The 21,408-nt window shown below is 40.1% G+C and overlaps 1 protein-coding gene across 1 annotated transcript; it reads left to right on the top strand.

Moving 5' to 3' along the window:
• The first annotated feature begins 378 nt into the window (after positions 1-378).
• Positions 379-20,079, top strand: CHP1 (calcineurin like EF-hand protein 1). The gene is made up of 7 exons (XM_086462290.1): positions 379-511; positions 5,860-5,932; positions 13,658-13,738; positions 15,015-15,142; positions 16,020-16,081; positions 17,126-17,248; positions 18,575-20,079. The coding sequence occupies exons 1-7, from the start codon at positions 445-447 to the stop codon at positions 18,626-18,628; spliced, it is 588 nt and encodes a 195-aa protein (XP_086318416.1). The 5' UTR covers positions 379-444; the 3' UTR covers positions 18,629-20,079.
• Positions 20,080-21,408: the final 1,329 nt, after the last annotated feature.

The following is a 21,408-nucleotide window of genomic DNA, read 5'->3' as shown; positions in this document are numbered from 1 at the left end:
GCGGCGGGACACCTGCGGCGCGGCCGCGCTGCGGCAGGACACCAAGTCCCCGCTCACGCCCCGGGGGTGGGACCATCAGAGCCCACACCCAATCACGGAGCTACAGGCAGAGAGCAGCCGCCCCGCGCGCCGCCGCTGGGAGCAGCAGAGGAAGCTGCTCTGCCGCACCCGCGAGTGCTGCCAGGGAGGACGCCTGCGCCTTGTCAGGGCGTGCTGCGCGCGTGCGCCTGCCGGTGGCTGCCGGGGGGCTGAGGGGCGGGGTGAGGCCGGGGGCGAGGGCCGGGCCGGACCGGACGCGGCGGGCGGGGCGATAAGAGTCGGTGCGGGCTCGCCTTCCGCCTCAGTGCAGCTGGGCGGCCGTAGTACCGCCGTCGCTGTTCGGCTGCGCAACTCTCCCCGTCGCGGAGCGCGGCCCTTCCCTTCCCCTCGGGCCCAGTGGCGGCGATGGGTTCCCGGGCATCCACGCTGCTGCGGGACGAGGAGATTGAGGAGATCAAGAAGGAGACGGGCTGTGAGTGTGGGGGTATGAGGCGAGGCGGGCCGGGAAGTGCTGTGGGGGTTCCGTCCCTCAAGCCGGGGAGGCGCCTCGGCCGGCCGTGCTGTCGCCTGTTCCCTCGCGGCTGCGCGCCGAGCCGTGCCCGGGGCGGCCAGTCCTGCCCGGCGCGGGAAGGCCGGCCCGACCGCTGCGTTCCCGGCTGGGCTGTGCTTGGTCTCAGCTGGTCTCGGGTCAGGAGCCTGCTGTCCCTAGCGACCGGGGCCGGACGTGTCTTGTGGGCCCGCGGAAACCTGGGAAGAGCCTCTTGGCTCAGCCCGCCCCGCTCGCCCCCACCACCCCCCCGGCCATGCTGCCGCGCAGGAGCAGCCCTGGGGGGACGGCGCCCGGGGCTGGCAGAAACCCGCGGACAGCGCTTCTATTTTGCAGATTTCCTGCTCACTCCTGCCAGCTGTAAATACAGGTGCTGGTAGCGCAAATGTTCCTTGGGCTGGCCTGAATGCGACAGGGGCAGCTGCGGGGGCTGGTGTTTTCTTGGCGGACTAGGAAGCGTAAGGTGTCATCCAGCTAGCGGGGTTCTGCGAGTCCCTTCAGCTGCTGGTTATGCTGGGGTTGTAGGGGAGACCGCGTGGGAGCCATTAGTGTGGCTTCAGGAGGCGAAGATTGGCTGTGCGACGGCAGCGAGATCTGAGTGGGAAGGGAGAGAAGCAGTGCTCTTGGTGTCTGGTGTTACATTTGGTCAGAGCTAACTCGTTGGGTTTTGAAGAGTTGTTTGGTTTTGGTGCTGGAGTCTTTCTCTAGCAGCTGTTTTTAGCCCCAAAAAGCTGACATTCTATAGCAGATTTTTTTCCAAATGTTACTTGTTTCATAGGCTATCTGTAAATTTGTAGTAAGGGTATTCAGAATGCATGCTGAGTGACATTTAAAACATGAAGGAGGTAATGTAATTTGTGAAAGTTGGGTATGGTTAACTAAAGTGATGAAAATTCCTACTGTAGTCAGCAATTGAGAGAGAGTTATTCAAGCTGGACTGTAGTATATAGCTACTTTACCCTATAGTATTGGATTGAGTTGTTCTCCATAAACATAATGTACCTTAGAAAAAGTAAAATTCAGTGTTGTTAGGCTGGCTGATGGAACGGTTGACTCTCTGAGAATTCTGGTGAATACTGAATAATAGTGAATGGAGGACGCCTTCTCAACTAGTTGGAGGGGAGGTCATATCATAGGTACCACTTTGGTGTTCCCCCTGCCCCACCCTTCAGGTGAACAAGGTCTTCCCAGATGACATTTTTTTCTTGCTTATGCTTGCTCATCTGTTCTTGCTCCATGGAAATACTTTCTTCAGTTTTCTTTCCAGTAGAAATGGTATCATATATTCATTTTAGGTGATAGTTTATTTGTGTCAGGAAAATGACTGGCTACAGAAAAGGAGTGGAAGAAAATGAAGACAGTCCTGGCTAGTGTAAGGGACAGCTGAGTTAACATAGTTTCTGTGATCCTTTTTCCGTCTGTGAAGGGAACCTTCTACAGGAAGGCTATGATAAACAAGTAGGAATGTCAGTCTGCTTATTCAGCTAGAACTTCTGGGGTTTTTTTCTTTTTAATCACAAAGGTCATAGAGTAAAGGTAGCCTCACCTCATTTATAAAGACTCCTTAAAAACCAAATCCCAAATCTGGAATGTTCTTCCTAAAGGTTTTGCTTTGTTTTTCCTCATGCCAATATTTGATGTATTGTCAGTGGTATTTTCTTCCTAGAATTTAACTTACACAATAGTTAAATACCATTAAGATGCCTATATCAATGTTCTAAGCAATAAAACCACTCTGCTCTAGTCAGCCTCTAAATGCTTTTCTTACATCTTCAAAGTGGGGAGCTTAAGGTTGTGATCAGCATGTTTAAGCTTTGTGGCCTGAGTTTGGTTCATTTTCCTGTGCTTTTACAAAGTAATACCACTTTGTTAATCAAGAATTGCTAATCTCTGACTCATGCTTGCTTGTAAGTCATCACAGTGTGTTGACTTTATCAAATCTTTTTTCCCCCTCAGCCTGTAATCACAGTCTAGGAATGTGGTTTCTTCTGCCGTTTATACTTCTCTAGGTAGATGGAAAATTCCACCAAGCTCTTAGCACTGTTATACACTTCATATAGGTGCAAATATTTATGCAAGGTACAAGGTGGGGGGAAAAAAAAACCCAAACAGGATGCTGTTTTATCTGGAACAAAGTTCACGGGGAGAATGCTAAGTTAGTGTTACTGAATAGAGTATCCTATGGTTTGTTAGAGGCTTGATGCTTATGATACTTCACATACTCAAGAGTTTGAGAAAGGGACTTCATAGGCATGAAACAGTTTGACAGTGCTACATGTCCCTTGTCCAATTGTACATGGGAATTGAACTGATGTTCTCGTAAGTGCTCCTAAGGATTTTTTGGCCTCCTGGCTGTGGAATATGACTTGTTCAGTTCATCTGGGATAAGTGTGAACCACTGAACAGAACATTTAACCAATTCAATTGAGTTCAACTATGGAATTACACAACTTTTCTCTTGTTCAGTTTTATGTAGTGTGAAACTGAATAGCTCACTAATGTGAGTGATAAACCATATATTAATGTTCTTCAGCTGAGCAGATTAAAAAGATCTCTTTTAGGGGACTTGAAGCATAGTTTTTCAAAAGCTGTACAGTGGCACTTAATCTCTTGAATGAAGTCTAAGTTTGGATTAAAGTTCTATTCTGATTTTTTTATATTGTGGTGAAATACACTTCTTGGCATAATAAGTGTAGAATCATCTGCAAAGGTAATGTTTCCAAGAACTGGGAATAACATGTTCACTGAAGTGGACATGAAAATCTCCATCAGGTTCTCAGTAACAGGTGCTAAGCCTGAAGTTGACAGTCCTAGATCTTGTATGATGTTCTACAGAAATTGTTTGCTTTGCATATAAACATTTTGAAATTTGAGTTTGAAAAAACTTGCAAGTAGTCTTCATTGCTTTTGTATAGAAGAAGCAGATGAGAGTCCAAGATGTTGCTTGCCTGCATTCCGTTGCAAGCTTTTGGGAAGCCATTGGAATGTAACTTTGTTCAGACTATTTGGTTCACACCCTTTGTTCCCATGCTTTGAAGCCGTCTACCTAAGGATTAATAATAAACTAATGCTCATATTGGAGCTCAGGAGAAAAAATATTTTAGTAGCAGTAGGTGATGGATTTTCTGATGGATGTTCATATATTTTCTAAGTATATAAATATCATATATTTATGTATTTATGCTAAGTTTTAGACAAAACTTTCAAAATGTCTAATTGCAAAAAAAACTTTCTCATGATTTAACAGAAGTAAAATAGAGGGTGCAGTTCCTATTCTAGAGGTCTTGGCTTAAATTTTTAGAAGGACCTTAGTAGGATAGCAATGTAGACGGAGTAGTGTTTCAGCTAGCTTTTAAGTGTTAACCTTTGATTTTAAGAAGCAGTCATAAATTGCAGATCTTGTTTCTGTGTCTCCTGTGGTCAGCAGGGAATGTCAGAATCTTTTATTTTGCATGAGAAGGCTTTGGAAAGTGTCTAGTGATGCAGCTTTTGTGAGGAATGAGAGCCCAAAAGGAATCAAAGAGTTTATTATTAAATAATAAAATATTAGAGGATACAGTGGTGGACTTGGATCACCTTCCTTTCTCATATAGCTGTGCTATGCTTTTTGTCTAGTGTGATGTTAACAAAAACACCTCTTTTGTCAATAGCTACATACTGTTTATCACATACTAGCTGTTATGGAGGTGTTCCAAAAATGGAGTTGCTGACAGTAGTTTGGAAATGGTGGCTGCGTAGAATTCTCATCACCCTCTTTCTTTCCAAGGAGGAGTGGGAGTCCAGGGCTTCTTAGCGGAGATGTAACTCCAGGCTATTCTTTTATCATCATCAGATGCTGTTATTGCATATCATATCTAAAACACTAAATCAGAAATGCAGAAATGTGCAGTCTTTACAATACCAGTGCCTGCTTTTCTATGTGTTGCTTAATTTGAAATTGAGCAAGCTGCCTGATCTGATTGTAGAGAAGTTGCCCGAGGTGGAACTGAGCAAATTGCCCAACCCTATGCGAAGAACAAAAGTTGCAGAGGAGACAAGGAGGAAAAAAAACCCCAACAAAACAGTTGCTTGGCAGGTCATCCTAAAGGAGGGAACAGCTGAACTTAAACAGCCTGGAGAAAGAACAAACCTGGAAAAAACCCGAATTGCCTCAGTTGTCACAGATCAGACAACTGGTGTGCAACCTGTTTACAAGTAACAAACATTGTATGTGTGCTGGTGAAGGCTTTTAAAGCAATTTAATCTGAAAATGATACTAAGTAATAGTTTAACTTTTTAGCAAATCACACCTTTACTGACTAAACGTTGAAATTCAATTCAGTCTTATTTCATGCATTTATTAACTTCATCTGAAGAGGCTCTGAAAAGCCAAGATCTTTTAGGTGTTCTTTCAGTGTAAAAGGAATTGCTATTCCAGAAAGGTTTAACTTGCTCCCATCATGGACTAATCTAAAGATCTAGATGTGTCTAATATTGTTGTGTTGTCTAATATCTTGGTAATGTTGACACCATGATGCTAAACTTAATACTGGCTTTGGAATTTCTGTTTCAAATTGCAGATTTAAAAAGTCTGCAATAACTTTCTGCTTGCTTTGTATCCCAGCTCCCTCCTGAACTTATTTAGAAATAGGCTTTTTAATTTTTAACTCAATGTCCTAAAAGCCTGGAAATTACTTTAGTGAACCCCCAAATGAACAAACTTCTTAAAATTCAAGCAGTCCTGTAAAGGAAGAAAAGTGATCAGGTATAAAGTTTCCAACTGCTTTCCAGATGCAGAGAAAGTGAATACCCTTTCCATCTTTAGATGGAAAACAGACCACAGGAGTAGAGATAAGCAAAAGAGAAGGAAAAATACTATAGGAGAGGTCTGCAGTGTCATGAATGAGGTAGAGGTCATCAGTGAAGGCTGTGTCCAGATTATTTCTAGCCATAAAGGAATTAAGGAAAATACAGTGGAACTGTGAATCTTTTTTTTTTTAATTGCCATTTACTGAATCAGATGACCAAAAATATAAACAGGTAGAAGGCAGAATTAGTCAAATTCTTGGAGAATGGGCTTATTTGTGGATTCTTGAATATTAAGATGCAATTTACAGCTCATGAAGTCCCTAAATTGCTGATTGCTATGTGCTTCCAATGCAACTTTTTCTGTGTGATCTTTTTTTTTTTAACACAGCTTCTGGCAACAGAGTAGCTCAGTGTAATGAGGTCTGTTCCTATGAGGAATCATTGACATGCTAATTTGTGGTTCTTTTTTTTCTTTTTTTTTTCAGTCTCACACAGTCAAATCACCCGCTTGTACAGTCGCTTCACCAGCCTAGACAAAGGAGAAAATGGCACTCTTAGGTGGGTACCGCCACTAGTTCAGCTGTCCATGCATTGACACGTATCTGTAATAGTGGCTTGCTGTCGCATGACGCCTGCGTGTTTTCCTCATGTGGTGAATCAGTGAGGATTGTAACAGGTTCTTTCATACCTACTGTCTACATGGACATTCAGGTTTGTTCTCTTTTATGAAAGGTCAGGAGTAATCTGACTGTTGAACTGAGCTGCTCTAAATACCAATTATCTTTACTGTAGTGCTGAAGGTTTGTAGTAATTAATACAAGAAAGGTCAGATTTGGTATTCAAGGTCTTACAACATGTTCAGAAATGTTAAACGGTATTTTTAGATTATTTCTTGCCTTTCTTTATATGTTGCTTCTAATGATTATTACAAGAATGGTTCTACTATGTCTTCTCCATCCAGGCTTTCATAACAAAAAGATCATTTATGTTTTTGGGAGCATGGGCTCTTAATAGCTTCTGATACCTGGTGTCTTTTAACACTACTTTGATCTGCAAGCCCTTTACTATTCTTAACTTTGCACCTCTTCCTGAACACCTATGTGTAGTAGTACGCTCAGAAATAAAGAGCAAGCTGTAACTGAATCACTGACTAAACACACTTTTTATTCTTTAAAGTAGTAGTGCAGGATATTCCAAAAACTTTAAAATGTTTTTCTGTCTTCAGTTTGAAAATTACAAAAGCGAACCTAGTTTCTTACAGCTTAATCAATTGAATAAAGATGAGGCTTACATTTTTATCTGCAAAACATTTTTCACTTTGATGGATGGAGTCTGCTGGAAAGAGTATTCTCAGCTGAAAGGTAAACTCTAGTGGCGTGATTGCCTGTTAAAATATATCTCTGCCTGCTGGCTTTGTTCTCTAGCCTTCCACACTCTGGTTATTGTATTATGTGTGGTATTGGTTTGCTCTTTATTTACTGAACTAATTATGAACTCTGTATTAAATTGCTTATTAATCTTCTTCTTTAAGGTTGCCTACAGATTACATTAATATTATGGAAACAGGTGACAAATAAGAGCTGTCTGTGATTGCATCGGGGTGAAATTTTGCAACCAACATAGCTGGTCTAAAACCATACTGCCACTGAAAGTCTGTTGCTTTTCTGTGTTGATGCTGATACTCTGTTCTCATCTTTGGAAACAAAGCCTTCAGCTTTGGAAACTTACCAAGTGAAACAACAAAGGAATCTGATCAGTTTTCAGATGGATTTTGTTTCCCATTCACCATATAGCCACATATGCCAGAACCAGTGCACAGGGATGCTGGAGAGAATGCAGGAGAGAGTAGGAAGGGGAAAGGAACCTTGTTGTAGCATAGTGTACAGGGTCTGACTGGGCTGAAGTTATTTTTTTCATAGCAACTCAGTCCTGGTTAAAGCTAGCAAACATAGATTCGGGGATCTCCTGGGATTTTGTATATGATCTTGCAAAATATGGTTGTAGGATGCACTATAAACCTACAAAAGCTAGACCTACCTATAAACAAGCCTAACTGTAAATCTAGAATCACTGCTTAGGAGGTGAAGGTGACAAGTTGTAAGAAGTCTTTGGCAGTATGCCAGTTTACTGCAGTTTCCTTTCCTGAAGGAAATACACAGTTCCTTCTGGTGCTACAAATTGCTGGCTTCTCAGTTAAGTGTTAACTGGAGTTGTGGAGTTGTACTGTAAACAGGACTACTGAGTGATTATTTTTGGTTGAAAATACTCTCCCTCCCCTTCTGGTTTGTATAGATATTTTTAAGCTGACTGACTCCGGTGATTTGGACTGTGGCTGTACTGTTAATAGTGGGACTTGCGTAGCTGAAGGGATGACAAAAGGGACTGTGGGTGTGGAAACAATTGGCTTGGCATGGCGTTGGCAGGAACTTCTTAAGCCCACTCTGTCACCAAAGCAAATGTATCATATGAATTGTAGCATTGGCTAGTTGGCAATTGTGACAATCAGGTCAGCTGTTGGCATTGTAGGTAAGGTTAATACTACTTATGTCTCAAGTATTCTTCTTTTTCAAGTAATTTAATTTTAACAGCCTCTTCAAACTTTGCATATAGGTTTAGCCTTCCTGATGAATAAAGGTGATGGCTGCCAGTCTAGCACAGTTTGAACCTAGCACACATACTTCCTCAGCTCTTCCCTCCAACTTTTGAATCCATAAAGTTTGTATAGACTTCAAAGTGATCATACTCACTTCATGTAAGAGGAGTAATTAATTAAATATGCTATGAATGTCTGTTGCACAATGCTTAGTTTCATAGTGTTACGTATCAGGAGGAGTTTGAATTTCGTTGTCGATAGTCACATGGTACTTGGGAAAGGAAATGAAGTTCTCTTGAAAAATCCCAACAGCTGTGCAAACTGTGATCCATTAACTCGCAGTCTTGGCCTCTTAAGCACAGCCTGCTCCCAAATGTGGCTTGACTTAAAGTGGCGTTCCAATTTTGAACCTGTCCTGGCACCCACAATATGTGGAAACCATTAAGCTTGAGTAATGGAAAACTACTTCCTGAAAAAAACGAGGGGGGAGTAAGAACTACAGCTTGGAAGGTCATAAATGTTGGTTTCAGAAATACTGATCAAAGAACTTGCTACTTTGAGACAAGTGAGATGAAGTTACCACTTGCTTACTACCTCCAAACAGTTTAGAAGGCATGTCTGTTTTCTGTGAGCAAGAATGATTGTTTCCCTAGGATGACTTACACCTTTGACTTAGACAGACGTGACAGAAATTACTCTTGTGACTATGATCAGGAAAAGAAGTGTTAGGCAGTTCTTTATGGCACAAAATAAATCTTTAAATGTGTACCACCCTTCTGAGGAAGGGGAAAAGCTATATTGTCCTTATCTATGTATTAAAAATGGGCAAGGTAAAGAGCACTTTGTACAGAAGATCTGGTAGATGATGATTAATTCTGGTGGTTAGAGAAGACAGGTAGTTCACTCTGAAACTATAATCCAAAGCTGAAGTCTTTCCTAGCCAGATGTTTCTATCCAGTGTACTATGAGCAGTTTCAAGGTACTTTCTTTTTACAGAGTTACTTAAATGAGATGTGAGTGAAGGGTATTGATGGAGACAAAAACTTCATATGCCTTGTTTTACCTTGTCCCCCACACCCCCATCCTCCTTATCCTCTAAATGGCTACAGCCATGGTTACTGATTAACTCTTATAAAAAGTGTAGAAAAATGTTATATTTTTCCTTAGCTTTACTGTTCCTAAACAAAATGAGTAAGCTCCCTCAGACTTGCACTGCCTGAATTAAATTAGGTTGTAAAAGCCAGGAAAAAACTGTTCCTTTAAAAATTCTTTTGTCACCTTTGATTTTAATATTGTGACATGCTGAATTGCCAAAATGAAAGGTTGATACTCTTGGATGTCCGTAGCTACTTCCAAATTGTGAAATTGGAAACGTTTGTTTTGCCTACATCCTAACTATAGGTCAGGAAGAAACCAGTGTGCATGTTTACTTCTTTACATTCTGATTTCCAAGATGAGGAAATTGAAGCCTATGACCAGGATAAGTATGTGCTTGCTTCAGTGAGTCTCCGTGTTGGGCTGCTACGGAAGTGTACACCACACAAGAATACATCTGCTCCAAAATTTATCTAGTAGTAAGTAGCTCTAGACAGACATGTATAGAGCTATAAAAAGGAGATACTGTCTAAACTGCTACTTTTGAATGTAGCCTCCCACTTACGGTAGCTGCTTCTGTGCTGGGCCAATGACAGGTTAAGCACTTCAGAAGTGCTTTTTTACTGTACAGCAATTGGTATAGCTCTGTGAGTGTGGCAGAAGGAAGGGAGGGCAAGTATTCTGAGGATAATAGACACACTTGAAGCAGTTCCAAAAACTTAAAAAAAAAAAAAAAATTAATGGCACCATGGCTGACAAAAAGATGCTGGGAGCCTAGAGAAGTGATAGGGAAAAAGGACAGACATCCTCCTCATTCACAGCCGTCTCATCTAACCTCCTCCTTACACATGAGGAGAATAGATGCACTGAGCTGTTTCTGTGTATCTTGTGCTTATGAAAGCTGTTCGCAAGATGGTGTTTCCTGGAGAACTTCAGAAAGCCTCTGGTCTTGAAAGAAGGGTAACAAGAGCTAGTCAGGTCCTCTGTTAATCTTGTGAATGGCATCATCTCAGTGTGGAAAGGTGTCAGGGTTGTTCTTAAGTTCAAACTGGTGTTGCAAGGTTTCAAAGTAAAACATAAAAGGTGGGTCTCTGAATGTGGAATTATTTATCTTTGCTTAAGAAAATGCAAATGATTTTTAGCTTTATCTAAACAAGACAAGGCAGGCAGGATATGGGTTTGGATTGGAGAATGGTAGGATACTAGAATAGACTATACTTCCATCCATGACCATGCTTATTTCATACTGCTTTCCCCCCCTCTTCCCTGTCTTGCTCATCTGATTACTACCTTTACTTTTAATGTAATTCCTGGCCTAATGTTTATAAACAAATTATTCCTCTGATAGTTAAGCGACCTCTAAAATTTGTGTAGAGCATGTGTAAGGATGAAATTAAATGAGATGGCTGTGAAAAGAGGAGGATGTCTGTGCTTTCCCTATTGTTTCTCCAGGCTCCCAGCATCTTTGTCAGCCACGGTGCTGTTAGATTTTTTTTTTTGAAGCTTTTGAAACTGCTTCGTACTGCTTATTCAATGGAAAGGTATTTGGGAGGATGAAGAACAGGAGGATGGGGAGCATTTTGGGGGGTTAGTGAGATACATTAGATCACCAAAAGGTTTGAATGACAAAGCTGATGTTAGCAAGGGAAGGGAGCAGTGAAAGCTCTTCAGTAATCTGTTTGACCATCTTGTGTGGTACACCTTAGTACTTCCCTTTTTTCAAATAATGTCTTGTTTCCTATGTCTTTTGGACACTTTTCCTTTCCTCTACCATTTCTGTTTTGCATTTGGTTGTTTTCTTTCTATTGTTTCACTTTTCCCTCAGCCCTAGATAGCCCTACCCTCCTCTGCCCTGTTGAGGGAACAGTACTCTCTTCTACTACCTAGAAGTAAAAATAAAAATAAATAAATAATAATAAAAAATGAACAAACAGAAATAATGGAAGGAAAAAGTGTCTGAGTTTCTTGCAGCCTTTGGGGTAAGGCAGAGCCAGCTTTACGGTAGGGGTGTGCTATGTGCCTTGTAGGGAATACTCATGCTGAGGAATACTTGTCTTTAGAATCTACAAACTGCTTGCTGCAAAGTATGTCTAAGTGTGAATGCATTTGCATATATATTAAATGGGTGGCCTGCATGATGGTAACATGCTGTTAAAGGTTGCTTTGCATGTTGTGTTTAAGCAAGGATTTAATAGAAGCTACGTTCCTGGAAAGATGCGTTAGAAGAGCCTTGTTGCTATGAACACAGAAGAAGCAGAGGGCATCAAATTTCCTGTAAGCTCTAGCCTCAGCCAGGTGAAGTTGGTCCCTAATGACTGCAGAAAGCCTTACTTTATAAAGTGGAGAATAACTTATGTCATGCATTCATTTACTTTTATGGCTGTTACTGCTATTTCAATTATAACACTTACTCAGTAATGTGCTCTTAATAAGCAAAAATGGTCTGCTGCAATCCTGATAATGACAGGACACATAGATTTGAAACCTGCAGAGTTATTTGTGGTTAATTGTTAATCTCCTGTTAGAAAGCAGAACAACTGGAGACTGAAATGCTGAGTGTAAATTCAGGCTCAATACTAAGAAACAGCAATAAAGTAAAAAATTCTGAAGCCTTAGGATTTTGCTCTAAATGGAAAAGTGGGCAGTTGGTGCTTTTAGCTTGTAAATGTTAGCATTGACTCTGACGTCCTGTTGTTAGTTTTGTTACTCGGACATAGGTTTTCCACATCACTGCATCTCCTGCCTAAATTGCTAATGCATACTTTGCCCTTAAGCTATAGCTTAAAATGCACTAGTCCTGAAGGGTCTGGTAACAAGTTGATAACGTTACGCAGATATTAACTGTGCCTATTAAAAATAATTCAGACCTGGTCAGAGCAGAAGTTTGTTGGGTAGCTTAAAAATATGGTCAGGTCATTCTATTAGAAGGTCAAACAGTTTAACCATGTTATAAAAGATGTATTGTAATTGGGACTCTTAACAGTGCTGTGGTGTGACTCGGTGCAATGAGTGCTTTAGAATGCATTTAAAACTAGAATGTCATGCTTCTGTACCTTTCCCTGGCTAGACTAGTAATAAGGTTAGCCAGTTCCTTTTTTTTGCCCGTCTTCAAGATTGTAGTATTGTAAAAGGGCAGTGTACTTAAATAATCTCAAAATCTGTTTGTTTACTTTACTCTGCCAGTATTTCGGTGTAATGACACCATAAATCAAACCTTGTTGCAGATTCATTTAGTGAGCATAGGTTTCAAAAGTAGCAAACCTTTAGTAACCAAGTCTGAGACTTTGACCCAGGGTTCAAGAACAGTAGCGTTGCATTTGACTTGGAGGGAGCTGCCAATATTTCTGGAGACAGGGCAGGAAATGTCAAGCTGTGCATCCAGACAGAATAGATTTTTTTTTTTACAGCCTTACCCCATTGCTGTCATCTTTGCAATTTAAAACCTAAATGATTATGGAGTACATCTTGTACTAACTGATAAATTGCTGTGCTCTGTTGTGGGGGTGGTGGAACCCCCAAAAAACCCCCAAAACTAAACCTGCTGACCAAAGTATTCAATAGGACACATGGAGCATCTGCCTTGGTCACACTAAGATTATCCCACTTTCCTGTCAGTGACACTCTATTAGGGTGAAAGAAAAGAAAAATTATTCGTGCAACTGTAGTAACAGAATGAACCCTATGTTCACTTCATACTGATCTAACACATGTTTACATAAGTACAGCTCATGTGTTCCAGATCAGAAAAAGCTTCTAACAATGTAAGCACAGCTATGCTGTTACTGTACTCTGTACATGTAATCATGAGCAGAAAGGAGAACGGCTGGCAAGAGCAGTGAGTATTTGCAATGTGCTGGTGAAGTTACGTCTGCTGTACAGGCCCCTGTCAAAGTCTAAATTTCCTACTTTAAGATAGCATGCTGCTTGGTTGAAGCTAACATAAACTGAAATTTGGCATTTATAATAAGATATAAAGTTGTTGCATTAAACAAAAAAATTCTATTAGAATATGCAAATCATCTGTGGTATGTTTGGAGGGGTGTGGTGTTGTCCCAGAATCTGGAGTGGGGTAGTCTGGAAAAATCATGCCAACTCAAGTGATTCAGTACCAAAGTAATTATTATTTTTTTAAAAAATTATATTATATAAATATATAATATATATACATATTATATATATAAATATATATAAATATATTTATATTTAATTTTATAAAAATATAAAAAAGTTTATTTGAAGACGTATTTTTCATTCAAGGCATTTTCAAAGCTTTCCTTTCCTTACATTGCAGACTAGTTGGCATCATTACAGGAAGGTTCCTAGCACAAACAATGTTAGTATCTGAGAAGTGCTGGTAACATGATAAATGAACACTGCTAGTCAGTAATGTAATACAGGCTTGGCATTGTGTTTTGCTTTGTTTTGTGCTGTTAGTCATAGAGAAAACATGATTTAAATTTACATTTTAAACACCACCAAGTGTCTTACTGCAGAAATAGAACCCAACGGATGTTTTACTCTGAATTCTTTTTAAGCAACTTTTTCTCCTCTGTCTTCAACTTTATGTAAACTTCTTGTGTTCTTGCTTTACTTAGCCGTGAAGACTTCCAGCGAATTCCAGAGCTTGCTATCAATCCACTGGGAGACAGAATTATCAATGCCTTCTTTCCAGAAGGGTGAGTTCCAACAGACTGAATTTGCAAGCACGCACAAAACTTGTAGTGCGTCAGAAGCTTTGATAGGAGTGAAATGCTGATAATTAGAACACAGAATTTACTAACGATTGAATGCCTTAGATTTGTTATGAAATGTGAGTGGGTACATTGTTTCCTCAGCATGTTGTCATCCCGTAATGAGAAATACTTCACAACCTTACAAGAGTTTTGTGTGCTTTATTTGTTGACAAGCTCGGGCTTAATGTCACAGTTTTCCACTCTTGCTATGCTGCTGAACACTTTTCAAGAAAGTGAAGGGCACGTGTGGACTTTGGTTCTTAAAGCAAAGTTGTAGCAACCCTATTTTATGCTAAGTAGTATTGCAATTACCTAATTCAGTATTGGTTTTCACCTTTTAGCCTATAAATGTATCTTTGTTATTAGATCAGCTTGCTTGTTTATTTGTTGTTTAGTTTTCATTCACATTTAAGACATAGCTTATGGCACTTCTAACATAAATCCAAAGAGATGATCAAATTTGCAGTGCTGTCTGTCTTCATTATTCTTCTCTAGATATGTTCTATTGTTGTTGCTGTCCTTAAACACATTTCTCATTACTGATTGATGAAGATTGGATTGTATAGTCAAGCCATAATATCAGCTGGGAAGTATTTCCTGACTAGAAAGCAGGAGTTCTAGAAAGTACTTACGTAGCTGGCTCCCAGAGAACAGAGGTATTTGTCAGAGCAGTGAGTGATGGCTGCCCTACAAGCAGGAGGCAAGGGCAATGGCAAAGCTGGCAGGGGCAACGTACTCACTGACAAAGGGCACAGCACCTGAACAAGAAAAGCAGAGCAAGTCCAGTGACTGTTTTCACGTCTGCCAACAGTGGTTGCCAGAGAAGTTGACAGTGGTGAAGCTTGTCTTGGGTCAGTCCAGGGAATCAGGGTCCAAATCAGCAAGACACATTGCTAGACTTGGGCGCAGTGCAGGATAGCTCAGGCAAGGGCAAAGGGTGAAGGCTTGAGTTTAAATAGAGCTTGCAGGCAAGGGGAGCCCTCAAAACTTCTCACAGCTTCTTGTTTTACATGTCATCCTTCAAAATAGTGTGATCCCAGGTTGCAACTGCATTATATCAGAGCTGAGTTTGAGCATAGGTAGCCAAACCCTGGGGAAGCAGGAGTGGAAACGTCTGCATGGTGTTAATGCTTTGGATGTTACATTCATACCCTCCTTTACTGAAATAAGGAACTTGTATAAGCTGTGCTCAAACTGACTTGCTGAAATGCTTACGCAGAGAGGACCAGGTGAATTTCCGTGGATTCATGAGGACGCTTGCCCACTTCCGACCCATAGAAGATAATGAAAAGAGCAAAGATCAGAATGGACCAGAACCACTGAACAGCCGAAGTAACAAGCTCCACTGTAAGAAATGTGAACCTTTCTATAGAAGCAACTATTTTCCTTTTTTTTTTTTTTTTTTCTGGGGAGTGGAGGGTCTTGGAGGTCTTCTGTATAATCATTCCCTGTGGAATGGTATCCTCTAATACCCAATTGTTTTTATTTTTAAATCAACTTGCAAGCTTACCTGTTCAGAATGTCAACAATTGACCCATTCTTCTATTGGAATTTGGTGGAATTGGTTGAATCTGGAGTAATGTATATGCTTTTCCAAATGTCTCATAACAGAACTGTTTCAAAATGATTTGCAGCCAAAGTTATTTCAGATTTAGAAGCCGCATCCCAGCCATGAATGGGCTTTTCTGCTTCTTTCTCCAGTCTTGCATATAATATAGTGCTTTTTCCTCACCTTCAGCTGAGTACTTTTTTGAGTGTTTGGATGTCTGCATGCAGTATTTGAGCAGAATGCTCTTGCTTGCTAATCAAAGTTGGCAACAGTTCTCAGAGCACTTAAAATTTCTATCATATCTCATCCAGAATATAGTCAAAGAGGAGGTATGGTAATATAAAAATGATTGGCTCTGAAGTTAAAGGATTGAAAGTATCTTAGTGGTAATTATACTTCCATGAGTTGAGGCTTTGAAGAAATACCTCTACAAGCAGAATGCTTCTGAAAGTACTCATACTGAATACTTCATTAAGATTTTTCAGTTCTTGGCAATGATGTTATTCCTGTATGTGGTAGTAACACTTCATGGAACTGAACATGAATTTCATGATGAATTAATTCTGAGCTAATTCTCTTAAAATAATTTATGAATACTTACTATTATTTTTTTAGAGAAATGTGGTGTTATGAAGAAAACTTGAATTAAACTGCTCATTCTTTTCTTCCCTGTAGTTGCTTTTCGGTTATATGATCTAGATAAAGATGACAAGATTTCCAGGGATGAGCTTCTTCAGGTAAATAGCACAGGGCTGCTTTGAATGACTGCATCATAACCTTCTCTGTGACTTCACACCCATTTAGAATGAAGAGGGGAGTTACGTCAGTCTTAAAAGAACTCCTGAAGGAATTTGGTGGCTAATAGCTTATCTCTGGTTTAAAGCTTTACATATGGTATGAGACTTTAATCTCATTTGGTAGTCTAGGCTGTTCTGTCAGACTGGGAATGCTCGATTCAAATTTAAACCAGAGTGTTAGGCTAAGCAGATTCTATTGGAAATGATACCTAAACATCCAATACACTAAGCCCCTTAAGAACTGCCTTCTGTAACTTTCAAAGATGCTTCCAGCATGACTTCACAGGGACAATCCTTGAGGTGGATTAGGTTGTTTGCCTGATCCTCTGTGCCTCGTCTCAATAGAATAAAACTTCTTGAAATTGCAGCAAAGGTAATCAAAGTTCATCAGTGCTGCATATATATAAAACTAGGCTTGATCTAGGAGTAATTACATACTACTAATCCTGGGACGTAGACATGGCAATTTGTGGTTCCTGATGTAGGACAAGGATTTGCTTTTGACTGAAACTGCCCTCTGTTAACTGCACAGAAAATGCTTTACTAACTGAGAGTAATGGCAGTTATCATTTGACCATGTGCTTACAAGTAGGCAACTATCTCACACAGCAGATATTCAAGCAAATGTTGGTATGTTCTGTGGGGAAAAAAATGGATAAAAGCATTGGAACAAAACAGTCATTCCTAATTCCGAAAGCTTTTTCACTCTTACCTCTTCCTACTGTCTAATGAAAAAGCAGGATTCTTTGACAAAGGTGGCTACAAAAGGAAGCTGTCTATCCTGAAAGCCTTGGTGTACAAAGGACAAATAGAAGTCTGTCTAGAAATTACTTCCATGGAAATCCTCCAGTGGTGTTCTTGTACGGTGTTATTTTGGCAGTATACATGAGAAAAACAGCACTAAGAATACTTCTGTTCCTATGTCAATAATGGCTATTTTTATTTTCTTATTAAAAATAATATGGGGACTTCTGTATGTTACAGGTATTACGGATGATGGTTGGTGTAAACATTTCAGACGAGCAGCTGGGCAGCATTGCTGACAGGACAATCCAGGAAGCTGATCAAGATGGAGATAGTGCCATCTCCTTTGCAGAGTTTGTAAAGGTTGGTAAATACATTTTTAATGACTAAATGAAACTGCTCGGTAATGGGCAGGTCCTTCAGACTTAAATGCATGTGGAAACAGAGTCATTCAAATAGTCCTGCCTGCTTTTGGGCAAAGCAAGCCTTCTGCTAGCTCTTTCTTCCCTTCGTCAGAGCTGGGGTTTTTTTTTAATACTGTCAGGGTACTAGTAATTAGTCTGTGTTTCTTCGTATTTCTACATAAGTCACAGCACTGAATATGCTGCAGAATTTTCACTTTTTTCTTTTTGCAACCACTGCTTTCTATGCAAGTAGCCTGACTAGCACAGTTACCACAGAGTAATTCTGCTATAATTGTGCTGATCAGTTTTCACTTGCAGATTTTGTCTGTTAGCAACACAACTGCTATCAGTATTCAAGTTCCTAGCTCTAGTCCTTTGAATTACATCCTTTGTTAGTGGCTACAAAAGGAAGCCGTCTATAGGTAACGGTAAGGAGCCATTACGTAGTCAGTGGAGAAAGTTGTCCTATAGCAGGACAACTTCAACTGCTTAATAGGATGGTATTGACAAGAGGAACTAGACTCATTTTGGAGGTGGACAAAGACAGAACAAGAGACAACAGAAACAAGGTGCAACATGGGAAATTCTGGTTAGCTATAAGGAAAACTTTTTACCAAGAGGGTGATCATAGCTGCTGAAGATGTAGAACCTCTTTCCTTGGAGACAGTTAAAAACTTATCTGGACAAGGCTCTGAGCAACCTGATCTAGCTGGGCCTGCTTTAAGTAGGAGTTGAGGGAGCTGGACTAAATGACCTCCAGAGGTCTCTTTAAACTTAAATTAATCTTGGAACACTGAAGTCTACTGCCTGAAACAGCCTGGAGCAGACTAACATCTTTGTACCTCAGTGCTAATCGCAATTCAGTAATGAAGTTGCTACCCCAGTTTTACAGTGATCCGTGTTAGTGATGCTGTGGTCTTGATTTTAGCTTGTCAATGACTGCTCATGACCTTTCCTCTACTCCATTCTCCCTTCTGTTTCCTGGCCCTGCACTCCCACACAATCCAGTTTTGGGAATCCAAGCCTGTCTGGGCTCTTGGCAGACTGAAACTGCATCAGTTACATTTTGGTTGACAGCTTTCTTCCAGCTTTTAACGGCTGAAGTTTCTTTCCTTGGAAGGACATTAGTCCAGAATGAAAAACAGCAGTCTCTAGATGAAAGACTGGCATGCCAAATTGAAGACATCCCATGTTCCTGCCCACTTCCTCTATACTAGAGTAAGAAACCTTGTAGGAGAGAAGAATGTACGGTAACTTAAGTAGCTGTTTCTGAATTTTATTGCAGGTTTTGGAGAAGGTGGATGTAGAGCAGAAAATGAGCATTCGATTTCTTCACTGATGGATGGAGAACCTATTCCTTTCTACCCCTACTATATAATGAATAGAACTTCATTTTCTCCTTAGCACCTTCCCCCAGAGCATTGCTACTGGTGCATATACATCTCCAGCCCCTCCCTGATTTGTCCTACCAATGTGAACATTCCCTGTGCATCAGGAACAAAGGGAAATGGCTGCCCTGCAACTTAGAAAGGAGCATTTTTAAAAAAAAAAAAAAATTTTCCTTCCACTTTTTTACCCTTACTCCCTTGTCTCCTTCTGCACTACTGTTTCAGCAAAAATGTCTCTCCTTATGTACTGCTATTTAATCTACAAACTGATTCTTCTGAGCTCTGAATCCAAGAATGGAAAAATGGGAACATGCCACAGAAGCATCTTCTGAAACACTTTGAAGACAAGCATCTACTCCAATACTAGGTGCAGTGATAATGATTCATGTTTGCTTCCCGTAGCAACACCGCATTACAGCTGCCTTTTTTTTCCCTTTCCCATTTGGCTTTTTACATGCAGATTTGTTTCTTTGCTGCTTTTGAATCTGCCTTCTACTTGAGGACTTCTCAATTTCTATGGCTACATTGTACAACTAGCACTGAATGCATGATGATAACCTAAAGTACTTTGAAGTACTGGGAATAGATTTTTTTTTATGCTTTGAGGGATGAATTCATAGGGACAATGGGAGAATCCGTGGTGGAGACAGGCTGTGGTGTCCTCAAAAGGAATAGGAATTCTGCACTAAGTCACTTAAATTGTTCCAGTAGCAGATGCAGAAACTTGTTTCATTCCTTTGAGTAGCTTCCAGGCTTGGCAGCCAGTGGACCATGAAGTGCCCTCTCCAGGTTACTTTGCTCTAGGATCCCCCCCTCTCATCAGGGTGGTTTTGCCTCTGAAAGGGTAAACTTGTTTACCCGCAAAGCTAATGCAAGGAAACTAATCATGCCAAAATCTGAATTTGTAGCTCTGTCACTGCCCCCCTGGTAATAGTGTTATGAAACATAGTACTGACTTCTTTTCTTTCTTTCAATCAGAGTGGCCTGGATAATCGGTAATTATTTACATTTTCTAGTATGGAAGTCCTGGTCTGTTAGATTTATATTGAGGGTAGTAGCTGTATTTATGAAAGCTCTGGCATAAGAATATATTTTGGGGAAGTACATACTATCACTAATATTTCAGGATATATTACTACACAAATCTGCTTGTAGGTATAAGATGATGAATACCACTAATATAATGCTGATAAATTTAAGAGATCAAAATTATTGAAGGTTCAATAGTAACATCAATTTTCTGTGGCTAGATTGGTAAATGATCTCATCTAGTTCAGTACAGTCTTGGGAGGTCCATCCAATAAAACCAAAAAATCCTGGGAGCTTCTTCACTGATTCTTCAGTGTTACAACTGCTTCTCTGTCATGTGTTAACATTTCTATAAATACTTACCAGTCTCAAACTACTCTCAAATGTGTATTTCCTTTTTTCCCCCAGTTCCTTTAATCATAACTTGTGTTAAAGAATAACATGGAGGCCTGTGAAGGATTTTTGATCTGTTTTAAATTAAGGAATTGCAAAGTGAAATGTTGCAGTTCATTGTTTTGCAGAGTACAGCACAATTCCAGCAAGAAATGTAAATAAAAAGCCTCTACTCTGTATGAGAAACATTACAGTTTTATGACAGTGTCATGTAAAATAGGAATGTAATAATGTTAACAGATTGAAAAGCAAAAAACCTGTTTGTAGGCTTTGTGATTTGCTTAAAAGTAGGTGATGCTCTCTTCTGGCTTTGTAGTTGTAACCTACAGTTGTGCCTTACTGTCCCAGTGAGACTGGATATTGTATTTATCAATCCATAAATAAACCTTCCACTGTATAAAAACAAACACTAAAACTATTCCTGTATGGTAATTGACTATCTTTTAATGCCTGGAAAAGCTAAATACCAGTAGAAAGGTGCTTGCCAGGTTTACAGATCAATTTCTTATAACTGAGCTTGTTTTCAGAATATTTACAATCGGTGAGTAGAGTGGAGGAAACTAGTGCAGAACATGAGCTCCAGAAGAGGACAGGCACTAATAATACTGCACTAGGGATCCTGTAACATGAGCTTTTACCTCTCCATGGTTCCAGACTAGGCTTCCCCCCTGTCCCTGTAGCATTGTTCTAATTAAGGGTATATAATACCAATGTCAGTTTGTGACATCTGTCCTTACAAGTCCCCACCTCAGACATCAGGTATTTTTGCAGTGAACACAAATACTCTAATAGGTGCACAGCAAAAAAAAAAAGGCACAACCCAACCAGACCAACTAACCTTCCTGTGATAAACAAAAAAAACTCCCTCAACTATCAGAATCTGACTTTGCTGTTAGCTGTATAAATCACATAGAAGCCACTTGAGTATCTTATTCAGTGTTCTGAATTCTACTGCTTAACATGTAACTTAAAAGGTGGTAGGCAGTAAAAGGAGTTTTATAGAGCTGAGATCTTAAATTTATGTTAAATTTAAAATTTTCCGAAACTAAGCTGTACAGATATAAGTGGATTTCCACAGAAGTAATCTTTTTAGTGTACCTGATTGCTTGTAGAAATTGTTTTAAGTCTTCTTGAGAATGAAGGTCATCTGTGAAGGTTAAAGTCTGGCAGGGGGATAGTATCAGCTCAAAGGCAGAAGTACTTAGTATTTCATCTTTGTCTTTTGAAAAAGCAGTATAAGGGATAGGTATTTAAATACAGATGAACCATTTTCCAATCTACTGGCAAATAGGAGGTAAAGTATTTTAAA

Source organism: Leptosomus discolor, chromosome 3, assembly GCF_034619465.1.
Source record: "Leptosomus discolor isolate bLepDis1 chromosome 3, bLepDis1.hap2, whole genome shotgun sequence".
Lineage (NCBI taxonomy): Eukaryota > Metazoa > Chordata > Aves > Leptosomiformes > Leptosomidae > Leptosomus > Leptosomus discolor.
Note: the sequence above shows the minus strand (reverse complement) of the source record. Positions and strands in the feature narration are given on the sequence as shown.